Source organism: Equus quagga, chromosome 17 (assembly GCF_021613505.1).
Source record: "Equus quagga isolate Etosha38 chromosome 17, UCLA_HA_Equagga_1.0, whole genome shotgun sequence".
Classification (NCBI taxonomy): Eukaryota; Metazoa; Chordata; class Mammalia; order Perissodactyla; family Equidae; genus Equus; species Equus quagga.
The window spans coordinates 58,461,149-58,476,002 of NC_060283.1; the positions used below are offsets into that span (position 1 = coordinate 58,461,149).

A 14,854-nucleotide genomic window follows, 5' to 3' on the forward strand; every position below is an offset into this window, starting at 1 on the left:
ATGTCCAAGACAAGAGACACTAGCAAAAAACTGCGTGTTTGTCTGTGTATGAGTGTCGGCTTTTGGTGAATGATATCTCTGTTTATATCTTCTCTACTTTTCTTCCCTAGCTCCTTCCTACTGGCAAAGTCATCTACTTATTCATAAGGTTACCTGCAAAATCTACTTAGCCCTATAAAATATAGGTAGTGTCATTTCCTATAATTAAAAAAGAATTGCTGGGAGACACTCCTTCAAGTATTAAAGAAAAATAGATATTACTTTAAGTTCTGAACTATTACCAGGACTTAATGAATATTCAACCTGCTGATCCTCATCTCTCATTTTGTTTTCTTGGTCAAGATTTTTCAAGATTTCCCTAACTATGATTTTAGGACTATTTCCATGAGCAACGACCAGGGCAATTTGGAAACAAGTCTGTCTGTAGGTCAGCTGCAGGACAATATGATTATTGCTTTGTTATCTGATGACCCTGAAACTAAATCTGGAAATATTACTGATATGTTTGGACAAAGCATTTATTTCCTTCCCTCTCCTAACATCCAACTGTGGTAGGGTATTAAAATACTTTCATTCATCTGAGTTAATTAAAATTCTAACCTCAACTCGCATTTCCTCTAATTTAGTTTGTAGCGGGGTTTTTTCTTGTTGTTTGGCATAGAGAAGCTCTGCGTGGAGATCTAGATTTTGTTTTCATCCTCCAGGCACTGACAGCACACTTTGCTGTAAGTGTTATAGCAGAGTGTCTTTAAAACATAATGGGAAAATTATCAATGCAATTAAAAAAACATTAAATGTCAGTGGTATTTAATGGAACCTTTCCCCTTTTACTTTTTAAAACCTGTTCCTATTAAGCATACATATGAAGTATGTCTTGACTGGATTTTCCCTCATGTCCTAACACCAAATCTTAATCATATGCGTTAGCAGCTCCCAGGCTCCCTCCATCACTGGGGACACTCTTGATTGTCTTCCCTCAAGACAGCCTGCTGGTTCATGTTCCAGCCAGTATAGCCAACCACTCTGTTCTGAGTCCTGAGCATATGCACTGCTCGCATTTCCTTGCCCAACGGAGTCATGTAATTGCTGATCAACTTTCTAAGCAAGATGGCCAGGAGAAAGGGGAATAAACACTTCCTTTAGTTACTGAAGCACAATTTAAATGAGAATTAGTGGAAAAGGCCAAATAACTAAGCCTAAAGAAAATTTAGGAGTCGCTAAAGAGTTACTTTTTGCCTGAATTCCTTCCAAATGACCAAAGATATCAAGGAATTTCTAGAGAAGCAGGCAGTAGAAATCACAAAATCAGTCATAGTTCCATTTTAAATCTTTTATGTAAAAATGACCAGAGGATCAGAAATGAAAAAGGTTGGAAAGGCAGCAATTCTTCCTGAGCCCTCTTTCGCATGGCCAAGCTGTGTCATCCATGCCCCCTCTGCCTGATTCTGTGGGGCCACCTACTTTCCTCATCTTCCTCATCAGTCCGACTCAGGGTGTCCTGCGAAGCTTGCTGGGAGGGCTCACTGTCCTGCTCCCAGACAGTGCCGGTGCCCGTGTTGGAGCGGGACATGGTGGCCAGGCTCAGGCGGTAAGCGGAGGTGGAGGTGCCCACGGTGCTGATGGATGTCTTCCCTTGGTAGGCTGGGGGGTTGAGAGACCAGAGGAAATCCATGGTGAGGGTCTCGAGAGAAAACAAATGTTTGCTTCAAACTCCTCTCTGACTACTTGTATTTTTCAGGAAAGGTCAGTTAAATAGTGTGTCCCAGACAAATGATCGTTAGGACAAAGTAGAAATGGAAGTTAGGCTGTTAAGAAGAAGAATCAGCCACTGATGAACTTATCATTGAATGGTTTCTTTGTGGGAGCATAGCAGCTCTAACAATGTCAAATGCTTTGACATTGTTGCCTCTCGCTGCTCTTCAATTTCATTTTCCAAGGCTGCTAGAATTCAAACGAATGTTGACAAGAATTGTAGCTTCCAACTTGGCAGCTTTTCCTGAGAAATATACCTTACCTGACACAAGCATATAGAAGTAATAAATATGTTATCTGGTGGAAACCTCACGATCAGCATCAGGATACATAATCAAAACTGTGCTGTCATTCTCCTTTTCTGGATTTACAACTTATAAAATACACCCTTGGTTCTATGTCAGATTATTTTATTATGAAGCAGAATATTTGAATGGCACTGTGTAGATTTCACCAAGATTGTGCTTGCCAAAATTTTTGTCTTTAATACAATATAAGAAATGTAAAAATTTTAGAAGGAAGGAAAGCCACACATACAATATTCTACTTATGGATACGACTGCCCTCTAATGGCAGATAATGATTTCCTTTCCTTTCCAGCAGTAATCTGCTGTTGATATAATTGTAAAAAGTAAATGATGTATTCCCAAAGAAAATCTTTTGAATAATGTAAAGTAACCCCTAGCCTGCCAACTCTAGCCCAACCCTCTCTCCCTCCAATTCGTGAAACGTTAAAGGCTGTGTAACCTATCATAGAGACCTGCCGGAAGTCCCCTCACTGCCGTCACTGTCATGCATGTAAGTTGTGTGTCCTCTGGGGAGCCTCAGTTCCCTCCTGGTTTAAGTGGCCTTTCAGTTATGCACCTTGCAGGTGTTGGTGAGGATTAAATGGAATAGTATCTATGAAATAATCTACCACATAATAGGGATGCTCAGTGAATGTACGTCCCTCTTCTCCTTTCCAAAAAGGAAAGGAAGGTAAGAATTTAAACAGGTTTTCTTTCCTCCAGTAAAATATTCAAGAAAGAACTTAACTACTGAAATGAAGGTTGAAAAAAATGCTTAGAGAAGGAGTAAAATTAGACTCCTACAATACTCCCTTGATTTGTTTTGTGATTGACAATGATCACATGGTCAGATGTACCATGCACTGACATGGCTGACTCACGCATGGGGCCAAAAGAGCGGCGACCTGGACAGAGGCATTCTTTGTAGGCTGTGAGTGTCATCAGTCAAACGAATTCAAAATAGCCCATGCCTCCTCACCTGACCCACTGTGAACGGCCTCTTTCAGGATCTTTAGTTCACTGTTGAACTCAGCAATGAGGGAGCTCTTGCACAGAGGGCGTGGGATGAAGCGCCGCTCCAGCTGGTCAGCAATATGTTGCCGGGCAGAGAGCTCTTCATGATTCTCTGCTGGTTGGGCCAGAAGCTGAAAGGCAGGCGTAGACTGTCAGGCCCTCAACTTTCCTGTCTATAAAATGGGCTGATTGTCTACATTTCATAGTTGGTTGCGAGGATTAAATAAGGTAACGCATACGAAGTTGCTAGAACAGTGCTTTACACAGGAGATGCTTAATCAACACATTGCCTTCAATCATTGCCCCAGGAAATTGGGGCCTGAAAAGAATAACAGAGTAGATGAATACTGAAGGTCTCAGGGGAAAAACACACTTTAACTATCCCATCTTTTTCATGTTTATTTAAAGTCAGATCTCAGGGGCTGGCCCCATGGCTGAGTGGTTAAGTTCGAGTGCTCTGCTTCAGCGGCCCAGGGTTTCACCGGATCCTGGGCGCGGACATGGCACCGCTCCTCAGGCCATGCTGGGGCTGCGTCCCACGTGCCACAACTAGAAGGACCCACAACTAGAATACACAACTGTGTAGTGGGGGGCTTTGGGGAGAAGAAGGAAAAATGAAAAAATAAATAAAAAACATAAAGTCAGATCTCAGTCATGCCACTGAAGAAAGGAAAACATTTTCCAGATCTTTCTATTGGGTCAATCTTTTTTGTGCGTGTGGAGGGGAGGTGAGTGGGAAGAGGGCAAAATTTTATAGACTCTAATAAAGCTCTTACTGGGAAGCTTATTCGAACAGGAAATCCTGTCCTCTGGGATTCATTTTTGAGCTGTTTCTCGTCAAGCCTGGTGTTCACAGGTCCTACTAACCAGCTCTACTGCGTCCCAGGAGCGGGGATGTCACAATCCTGCCTCAGTCTGGAGGGCAGCACATGCATGGGGCTGTCACTTCCAGAGGGGGCGCACACCGCACCTTGCACTGGATGAAAGGGCGCAGGAGCACGAAGATGGGGATTCGGGTCCGCACGATGAAGTCGAGGAAGTCCCACAGGGCCAGGCCGCCCACCCTCCGCAGGGCCATCTCCTTCACCTGGAGGCTCAGCCAGTACCACTGGCTTCCCAGCTGCCTCTCGAAGCAGACGAGAATCACCTTCAGCGCTTCACACCAGGAAAAAAGAAAAGTGAGCCTGCAGATCTGCATCGGAGGAGCCCCGCCCACACCCCCACAGCCCTTTATGCATCATAAAATTTTCGACATTTCTAAACTCTCTCCACATTTCCGAAAACTTACGTGTATTCCCAAGCGAGACGGCTTGGACATCAGGACAAAAATGTGTATGGTAAACATGTTTTGATTCTGATTAGGAGAACAGAAATATCTTTCTTAAGTGCATTTAAGTACTATTTTGGAAAATACAGAGCAAAGCGGTTCACAGACTTGAGACGGAAACGTGTTATAGGTGTGATGTGGAGCTGATGCTTTGCTTTCCTAAAGCTGTCGTAGAGGCTTGGTGGCAATACCACCATATCACTCACAGCCTAAGCTAAAACAGGAGTGTTTAAAAATATTTGCGTTTTTTTCTTTTATGCATAGAAATGATATATTCTTCTCATTAACAGTAAAAATCAAACCATGTGGAAATGTACAAAGTTAAGAAAAAATCCTTCCCCTTCTCACCTCCCTTTCCAACCCCATCCCGAGTGGCTCCCAGAGGTACCAGTAAACATGTTTTGAGTCTATGCTTCCAGCTGAAACCTCCACCCTCCCACGTGCCCCCTCACATTGCACATCATGTCTGTTACTAAACCCTGTTGGATTTCTCTTACAATATCTCTTTCTTCCCAGATTCTGGCAGGCCTCTCACAATCTACATTTATTTAGTTTTTTTCAGAAAGCAAATTTCCCAGGGTGTCAGGACAAACCAGGACATTGCAAAGATGTCAGAGATGATGGTGGGAACCGCATCTGCCACCCCAGGTCTCTCTCCGCACAGGGTCTGCAGGGGGGCAGTCAAGGAACCTGGGCCTTCTTGGTCCTTTCTTAAGCTCATCTCAGCAACTAAAAGACACAGCCAGCCAACTCCCTAGAGTCCTCAAGAGTCACACACACCTTCATCATCTATTTAGGCATTTCCAGGGGACAGCCATGCCATATAACACAAAGAGAGATGTTTTAAGATTCGTCTTGAGCCATCTCCGTCCTCAGAATCTCACTTTTCACAGCAATCACTCGTCTCCATTCCTCTCCCTCAACTGAACAAACAAATAAATGAACAAAAAGCAACACTCCTCTTTCCCTACCCTGATCCTGGTGATATTTCTACTGTTGTGTGCCTGTTGGCCTTCTTGGGATTGCTGCCATTCTGCTTTCCACCTTCAGCTCCATCAGCCCAACAGACAAGCAGGATAAAAAAGGCTCAAGAAGAGCAGGGACGCTGGTGCCACATGGCTTGGATATGAAATTTGGCTCTGCCACTTATTAACAGTGTGACTTTAGGTGAGTTACTCAACCTTTCTGGGCCTTAGCCTCTGCACTCCTAAAATGAGAGGAACATTGACTTCTTAGAGTTGTTGTGAGGATTCAATGTGATGATAATGTAAAGTCTAGAAAGCACTGCTTAGTGCATAATAAGTGCTCAAAATAAATGTAAAAAATAATTTAAAATAGAGGTCCAGTAGCCTGGCCGAGTAACCAAAGGATCCGCGTTCATTAAAAAGACAGACAGTAGAGAGAACTAAAAATACTCATCAAGTGTTTTCTCCTCTCCTTGTCTTACATGCTAAGCTCTCTTTCTCCATCATCCTCTGTGCAAGCCCAAACTTCATGCAGGGCTTTGTCCCAGGGTCCAGATTTTCTTTGAACCCTACCTTCTCATCCCTCTGACAACCAAATCCCACATAGGTAGGTCCTGTGTATATGCATCCTTGTTGCTTCTTTCCTTTTTCATTCTCATTGTCAATCACTTCATTTTCAAATACCTCCCTTTATAATGCAGTCCAAACACCTCACACACTCCACACTCAGAGGGCCTGTTTTTACCTGTATGCATTCATCTTATACTCCCCACCAAGATTTGCTTGGATGAATTGAAAAACGTCAGGCAAGATTTCCTCACTTCCTCCTTTTGAGATTTTCTGCTGCCAGTGCTCTTTATTCTCAGTGCTGTGGCAAGAGTGGTCTTTTCCCCCTGGCTCAGTTCATTCAGGGCCAACGAGTGGCTTTCCAGGGTTCCATGGGTCAGGACCAAGTTCAGGCGGGAATGGGGGTATGGGAAGGTAGGACTAGAAAGGGGAGGGAATTGGCAAGCCTGAGAGAGGAGAACAAGTCGACTGCCCTCACTAGAGTGAAGATCAAGATGGTGATTTAAAGATGATATTGTAAGGGAAGAAAAACAGCTAGTAGGAGCATAATATACTGCAAGGCCACCATGTCCTGCTGCACAGGATGTGGACTGCCCAACTCCAGGGGCTCCATTCACATAGATGATGGACCAATGAGCCCCACAAGTTGTGCAATGCAGTGTCCTGTACACTAGACTGAGTCAGATCTGATAACAGCTACCAATGATAACCTCATTAGTGATCTCATACTTAATCAGCAAGGAGGACTCTTTACTGCAAATGCCTTCTTTACACACCCAGACACATTTATAAAACCAACCAAGTAATTTAGGCACCACAGATATGAAAGTACTTTGTGTTTTGGCATTTGTTTACCGAAGGAAACCAGACTCTTTTGCAAGGGTGATGCTTCTTACTTGTTCAAGGGGCTTCTTTAAATACTTTCTGGATAAAAGTCTTTTAAAATACTTTTTGAGTCACAGTGGAACATAAATAACTACATATGTATATACATACACATGTATGCATGTATACATACACATACACATGTGTATAGAGAGAGAAGGGGGAGGGAGCATGGGAGAGGGGGAGAGAAAGCACGCACCCAAGTATGCTGCTTGGCTGGTTGACTCTGCCAGCCCTTCCCTGCGCAGGTCTTTCCCTGCATCCCCGGGGGTGGAGCAGTGGGCGGGAGAGCTCTCCAACATGAAGTTCTTGCTCCTGGATGTGCTGATGATCCGCGGTGGCAGGAGCACGTTTATGACCGTCTGCAGCAGCAGCTGCACCTCAGGCTGCTCTAGCCATGGGCTATCTGAGGGGCAGAGTTTGGAAGAGGAAGTGGAAAGAGAAACAAGTCACAAGGTAGACTTCCCAAGTTAAACACAGAAAAATTCAGCCCTCTTTCCAATTCCAATCTAGAATACCCCAGAAATTTGGGTGTTTCCCCACCAAGTCGAGCTTCTCCTATGGACAGAAACAGCACTCCTGGTACTGGGTGTTTCTCTGTAGCGGGCACCCAATGGTGCATGTTCCTAGCCAATCTCCCGCTTACCATTTCCATCTCCTTTCTTTTTCCTGCTCAAATACTCATAATGTACCATCTTTACATTTGAGATAAACTTTTCCTAAAAGAAAAATGCCCCACGAAGGAAAAGAAATGAAAACATACTGGAATTTAATGACAGTGGCAGGATTTATGCTAAACCTAGTGGCAGTAGGTTATAAAGTCCATTCACCTATCAATTCACATCATATTGTACTTCAGTTAATACCGCTTTCTGAATTGAAGCAATGTTCTCTTGACTTTTGCTGTACTGAAACGATTTTAAAGAGGATGTGTCTTCTAAGAAGTGGAGCAGAGAAGCTCTTGACCCAGGGTAGCTAAAGTGAAAAGAAATAAAAACTCTATTTCCTAAGGTAACCCTATTTAAATCATTCAGATTGACTTCATGATGGCCTTCATGGGAAAAGGAAAAAGAAATAAAAGCCTGACATTTAAGAAAACACAACAACAATGATACATTTCTTTTAGTTAAATTAATCAGACCTTTGCTTCCAGATCCTACTGTGAGGACAAATGGGATGAGTAGATTTAAAAGCATCCCCTCCCTTCGCTCTTGATTGGTGAATGGGGAGATCACATGGCTTAAAGGAAAATCTTCTTTTAATGCCTGTGCAGCAACAATAGAAAAAAAGATTAATGGAGCCCCACACGCATTCAGTAACTCTGTCTTTACACAGCAGGACGGAGATGGTGACTCCCTGCCGGCTGCTCCTGTAAACTATGAGTTCAGTTGTCATCGTGCAGCATGAGATTCACTCAGTTTTTACCACTGCTTTATCATTTGCCATTTGCTTGACATAACCGAAAGCTACATACCTAAAAAACAGTAACCTCTTGAATATTAAATGAAAAATTCTTATACTTATGGTCTGTTACAAAAACTGCATTTTCCCATTCACTTTCTCCGTGTGTCCACCAATAAATATTTCAGAGACAAAGAAAAGGAAAAAACATGAGAACTTGCCACCTGCTCCATTCGGAAGTTATTTCAAAGTCATCTGACCCCTGCAAAAGGCCTTCTCCAAGCCAGGAAACAATAGGTAATATAGAAAGAAATAAATGATGTCTGCACACATGTTATTAAATGTACCACTTTAGGGATGTCATTGTGTCTCTTCTGCATGGTGGCCACAGCTCTAGCTTAATCCTTTGTCAATCATCTACCCATTCTATGAATGAAGACCATCAAGCTTGGTTGTCAGATAACGGTTGGGGCAGTTATCCATTTACACCAATTGTCTCCTTCCCATTGGTCACAGAGATTTCTGATGATTTCCCACTCTCTAAAATTAGGTGACACACAGAAATAGGCAGGGAAATTGGTATTTTGCACTTTTTTTTATCTTGGGAATGATTATTTTAATTTATTTAAGAAAGAAAATAACTGGGAGAATTAAAAAAAGCACCCATGATATTCAACCCACAATCACTAAGGAAAATTAAGATATTCAAAGTCTAGTAATAACATTGGCAAGAATTTTATATTGCAATTCTTTCTGCAAATAATTTAAAACCAGACTTTGAATACTACTGCTCCATTTAATTAACAATTGTGAGCCGAATATCTGTCAACCATTATTTTCCTAGGGTATCTGCACACATTTTAAATGACCGAGGTGGTTTCTGAGGTTGCGTCAGGACTAAATGACTCTGCTATTTTTGAGATCTCAAGAAGAATTACAGAAGCACAACCTAGGGCCAAGCTCAGGGCTGAAGCTCCAAACCTGTAAGTTTGGAGACGTTTACACTTCTGTCTCACAGATTTTGCCCAGCCTTTGCAGAAGGAAAAAGAGAACACCATGATCTGGTGCCTCAACCAGCAACTCAATGAGCGTGACAAACAGGTAAGGCAGTCACACCTGTATCTGCAATGCTACAAGCCGGACAACAGCTGTGCTGAAGGGCAGAGGTGGTGAGAGATAAGGGCTGAGATGAAGAAGGGGTAATCCGTCAGCAACACTGGAAGGTCCTACCACTCCCATCACCTGAAATACAAACAGAGCACATGACCAGCCTGGACTATGCAATTCCATGCAACCGCAGATCGGGAGTCTCAGTTCATCATCATCATCATCATCCTAATTTGAAGGTTGGGATGTTACTTTCAATCTGTTCTTGTTGCCTTTTTTTGAAGGCATGCAATGTCTGGAGTCAGATCAAACATTACACTGAATTCAGCCAAGGTTTTGTAGAATGTTGTTTACAGCGCAGTATGAAAACATGAGAGATGAACCAAAAACTATTCTAATCAGGAGATTGGACATACTTACTTGTGGATTCAAGGAATGCAGTCAACATTCTTTAATGGAGCAAATACTGACGACGATGATGATGGCAACAGCTCTATTTGCACTAGGCATTCCAGCTACAGATTTATTGCTCAACTAGTTAAGCAGCAGAACCTATTCAATGAGATGCTCTAACATGGTTTCCACATTGTACAAAACCTTGTCAGGACCAGACTCTAGATATTACATAAAAGATAAAAAATTTTTTTCCTTACATAAATCCTAGACTGGCCAACTCATAACGTCATTTTGCACTAAGAAAGAAAAAAATCCTCTTTGCATTTTAAACTCCTCCACCCCAGACTACTCAACTTCTAGCCAATTGTGCAGTCTCCACCACCCCACTCTCCAACTGGCAGCCCTCAACTCTCAGCGCAACTTGAAGAGGTGACTTGTCAAAGTAGCGCGTGGGAAGCAGCACACGAAAATCCCATTGGTGTGGGGATGGGCCCTTGTATCTCCCCACGCACCACCTTGAAATGTACCTCACTATTTTCAGTGTCACCTGAGCCATCTGTTTTCATGGTAGGTAGGGGCACAAAGTGGTTGACCTGTAAATCTTCAATTCAGAGAAGTCAATAGCAGAGTTAAATTTTGCAAAGTTTCATAAGATTGCCACTTGGCTACTCACCAGATTGACACAGACATTGATCAGTGACCTAAGGTGAGGCAGGAAGGATATGATTGGCTGCCTCTGAAGTGTCAAACAAACCCCTTCAATCAAATTGCTGGCAGGCTCCCACTCAACCTGTCGCCTGGAATACAATATAGGAGCCATTAGCCACTTGGCTCCCTTCTGGAGACAGTCTGAAACAAGTGAATGAGACAGTGATTCTGACGCCATCTAAGACAGGAGGGGTGTCTTGGACAACTGAGTGCTTCACATGGGATCCAGTTTACCCATTTTGTTCCAAAAGTACAGAGCGCACTGGGAAGGAAGGAAGATACTGAAAACGTAGCAAGGCACTCCTGCCCCACTCTATAATGAGACAACATCTATTGAAGAAAAAACAGAGATGATGAATGGGTTGCATTTTAAGTTCCCTGGTTTTAACTTTGAGAGAGGGTGTAAGACTACCGTTTTAGGAAACCCAACACAGGGGTCATTACTCCCAACAGAACTTCTCTGACCCCAGGCTGCCTTTCTCAAATCTGTCAGACTAAAGTTGATCTCATCAGCTTTTATACCAGACTACAACTAATTGGATTTATATGGCTTAACTCCTGCCGAAAAGATCACACTATAAGAAACTAGCCTGCTTAAAAAGTGTTCTTTCTTGGCCTCCTAAGAAATTATATTTTTTGGCTACTTTCTATGGTAGAATAAATGGGGTATACATAACCCAATTAGATGATCACAGGGTTTTCTGTAATGAAAGTCCATCCAATCTGTAACTGTCTCAGTACTGAAAGAGGCATTCCTATGGCCTCCACATAAACAGGTTGGGCTTTACTGATGTCAACACTATCTCCAAATATTATCCTGGAAACAATTTCTAAGCTTATACTTCCTACCAAAATGAAACATCTGCAATGACAAAATGGAAACATTCCTAAATGAGGATATATTAACATCTCTGATGCCCAAGGAACACACAGTCAGTTTCAGTAAATATTTCTCTTGTTCAATTGAGATCACCTGAAGAAATTAAATCCAAGGTAACCCCAAATTCACAGTATGCACCCCAAGAAAATTACCTACAATTGACCAAGGCTATGTATAGATCCAGAAATCTGCTTTTAAGAAGCATGATATTCTTTATAATGGGCTCAGTTATGCAACAAACGAATCAGCCTATGGAGATGTTTGACATCTTTAGACACAAAGTTATTTAAAAAAAAGAATTTAGTTTGATACACCCTTGTAAGACTTTGAAGACTTTGGTCATTTGCTGCTAGGCACAAATACTCCATTGGGACCACTAAAGACAATAGGAGTGCTTTACAGACAAGCACTTCCATGCCACTGAAAAAAAGAACCTTGAAATAACGTATAACCGTTCATCATCATGGTATAAAACAATATAGGAATAAACTGTCAATTATTAGAATGCAAATCTTTCAATTTCTTTTTTTATAAATCCAACAACTCCTGATGGCTGCATAAATGAAGAAGAAAACCTGGAAAAGTTCTGACAAATTGAACACTAAGTACTACAAATTCTTGCAGAAGAGTTGCACTAATTTTGGATTTAGTTTAAAAGGAGAGAAAATGCTCTCACTAATTCAAACTTGAAATTTCCAAATTAGTGGGCTTATTGGCATTTATCAATTGAACCACCTGTTCACTGCGGCTCTAGTTTTCTGAACTGGGCTCAGATCTCCAGGGAGACTGGTTCAGAGGCATCCATCCTAGAAAGGCTGCCCATGGATATTTCAGGCCCCTGAACGGAGATCAAGCGGTAATAATGTTCATTTAGTACCACCTGAATTAGGCGAAAAGGTGAAAATTAGGTATTTGTTATCAATCCTGGGATCTTTTTAAGCTGCTGCTCGGCTGATTATTGTAAAGCTTGGTGTTTCTCTAAACTGAGACCTAAAATACTATGTTAAATATGGTATATTTTTTTAATTTTTTCTTTTTTCTCCCCAAAGCCCCCTGGTACATAATTGCATATTTTTAGTTGTGGGTCCTTCTAGTTGTGGCTAAGATGGTATTTTTTGAACATCAAATTAATTTTCCTTCTCTTCTTGGTGGGTTTATTTATAGGGCATATCCTCCCTTATTTCAAAAGGAATGGAAGCATACACATTGAACTTTCTGTGTGTGTGTCAGATAAGGAACATGATAGCTAAGAAATGAGTAGATTTTTCAAGATAAATATAGTTTTAAAAGAATATGTTATTTCCTCAAAATGTAGACCCTGCTACTTATGCACTCATATACCTGAGTAGCTATGCATATACACCAAAGAAAACTATCAAGCCATTCATTCAACTCCAGATTGACCCACTATTAAAAAATGACAAACCCTAACTTTGAGGCTCACAATACGAACTACTGACCAGGAGGCCCCTCACCTCAAAGTAGGCATCTTATGAATTTTGTTGAACATTCTATCCAATCTCTTTAAAATGAGGATAAGGGCTGGCCTCACTGCCTCGGCTGTCCAGTCGGTGATGGGGAGCATCTCCATGATGTAGCGTCGAAGCCCACGGCTCTCCATTGTCTGGGTGTCATATGGGGCCAGCTTCAGAAGGGAGTGTGCAATTTCTGCCAACCTGGAATTTTTGTTTTAAGAATAAGCTTACAATGCCACAATGAGAATGTTCCTACACAGCCTCTTGCTAATCACCCTCCTTCCAACACTCCAACTTGCCCAACTAAGAACATTCTGGCACATTATCTCTAATTTTTTTTTTTTTTAAAGATTGGCACCTGGGCTAACAGCTGTTGCCAATCTTTTTTTTTTTTTTCTGCTTTATCTCCCCAACCCCCACCCCCACCCCCCCCCCCCCCACACAGTTGTATATCTTAGTTGCAGGCAGGTCCTTCTAGTTATGGGCCCTCCTACACAGTTGTATATCTTAGTTGCAGGCAGGTCCTTCTAGTTATGGGATGTGGGACGGCGCCTCAACGTGGCCTGATGAGCGGTGCCATGTCCCCGCCCAGGATCCGAACCCTGGGCCACCACAGCGGAGCACTCGAACTTAACCACTCGGCCACCGAGCCGGCCCCACATTATCTCTAATATTTAAATAAACTTTTTCATAAACAAATCAGAATAAAATAAGGCCCATAAATTTCAATTGGCTGATATCTCATAAATCTTTTTAATTTGCACGTGACCCCTCTTTTCTCCTTTTTTTTTTTTTTGCAACTCATTTGTTGAGGAAATTAGCTGTTTGTCCTTATTATTTCTCACACTCTGGATTTTGCTGATTGAATCTCCATAGTGCCATTTAATCAAACCCACTTCTCCCATATTTAATTCAATCAGTAGTTAGATCTAGGGGCTAGCTCAGGTGAGGTTTTGATTTCCTGCAAGTGTACGTCACGGTTGATGTGCACTTTCATCAGGAGGCACATGACTCTTAGTTGTCACTCTGTATGATGTCAGCTGCTGCCAGAGATCATTGCACAAATCCATTAATTCATTAGGAGTAGTACAATGGTAACATTGCACCATTCCTTTTCCCGTGTATTAACTAGAGCATTTTAATCAGAAGAAATTTCCTCTTGATTATTCCAAGAGAGATAAGATGAGTGCTTGAAAGTATGTGTAGCTGAAGAGCTCCCTGAGGGGTTCTACAGGCACTCTGGTTTAGGAATCACAGACAAGCCACTGCCTCTCTAACACCTGGACTGCTCTACATCTGACTACACTGTGGTTGGAGAACTCACTCCTGCACGAGGCAGCTCACTCCCTCTTTGGAGGTCCACACTGTGAGACACTCTCCTCATGTGAGGTCCCCCAGTTCCCTCAGTTTCTTCTACTAGGCTTAATCTGGAGGCATGAATTCAATCCATCCATAGCCACCCTCCGTTATGAAGAAATAGTTATTGTCTCTTCATCCCTTCTTGTCTTCACACTGTCCTTCTGGAAATTGTGTGTAAGATGTGTGTGTTTTGAAGAAATCATTTTAAACAGCCTGTACATTTCTTTTGTTTGTCTCTTTCTCACAACTGTGCCATGCAGAAAATAACTCTTTACTTTTCAGGTTATTGGTGTGACACATGAGTATATCTAGATGCATATATTTCTCGCCCCTTATTATTTTACAGATAACATTGAGAAATGCTTGAGAAATGATCAATCTATTTTAAGCTTGAAGATAATATTTAGAGCTGAATTTGACTCATTTTATGAATTGCTACCTGAATTGCTCTAATGCTTGGTCATGTCACAAAATAAATTTGCTTTGAGCATAAAACAAAAACTTCTTTTAATACAGTCTTTGCTATACTGTCACATGAATGATCTCTAGGTAAAAAACATTCCTGTGGTCCTCTCCTGATGAGAACACAAAATATTTTCCCTTTGAGAGCGAGAGAGAGAGAGAGAGAGAGAGAGAAGGAAGGAGAGAGAGGGAGAGTTGGAGAGAGGTAGGGAGGGGAGGAGAGAGAGGGAGAGAGAATTGGCAGATCTTACTATCCTGCTATTCTGTGG

At 42.0% G+C, this 14,854-nt stretch overlaps 1 protein-coding gene across 1 annotated transcript in view; it reads right to left on the reverse strand.

Moving 5' to 3' along the window:
• The window catches only part of UNC80 (unc-80 homolog, NALCN channel complex subunit), a 215,786-nt gene that overhangs the window by 14,301 nt on the left and 186,631 nt on the right, over positions 1 to 14,854 (reverse strand). The window contains exons 52-59 of the mRNA XM_046644309.1: positions 12,765 to 12,965; positions 10,375 to 10,498; positions 9,315 to 9,440; positions 7,939 to 8,062; positions 6,997 to 7,203; positions 4,024 to 4,208; positions 3,019 to 3,184; positions 1,462 to 1,641 (exon numbers count right to left, since the gene is read on the reverse strand). Of these exons, the coding sequence (XP_046500265.1) occupies positions 1,462 to 1,641; positions 3,019 to 3,184; positions 4,024 to 4,208; positions 6,997 to 7,203; positions 7,939 to 8,062; positions 9,315 to 9,440; positions 10,375 to 10,498; positions 12,765 to 12,965 (1,313 nt within the window). The remainder of the gene's footprint in view (positions 1 to 1,461; positions 1,642 to 3,018; positions 3,185 to 4,023; positions 4,209 to 6,996; positions 7,204 to 7,938; positions 8,063 to 9,314; positions 9,441 to 10,374; positions 10,499 to 12,764; positions 12,966 to 14,854) is intronic.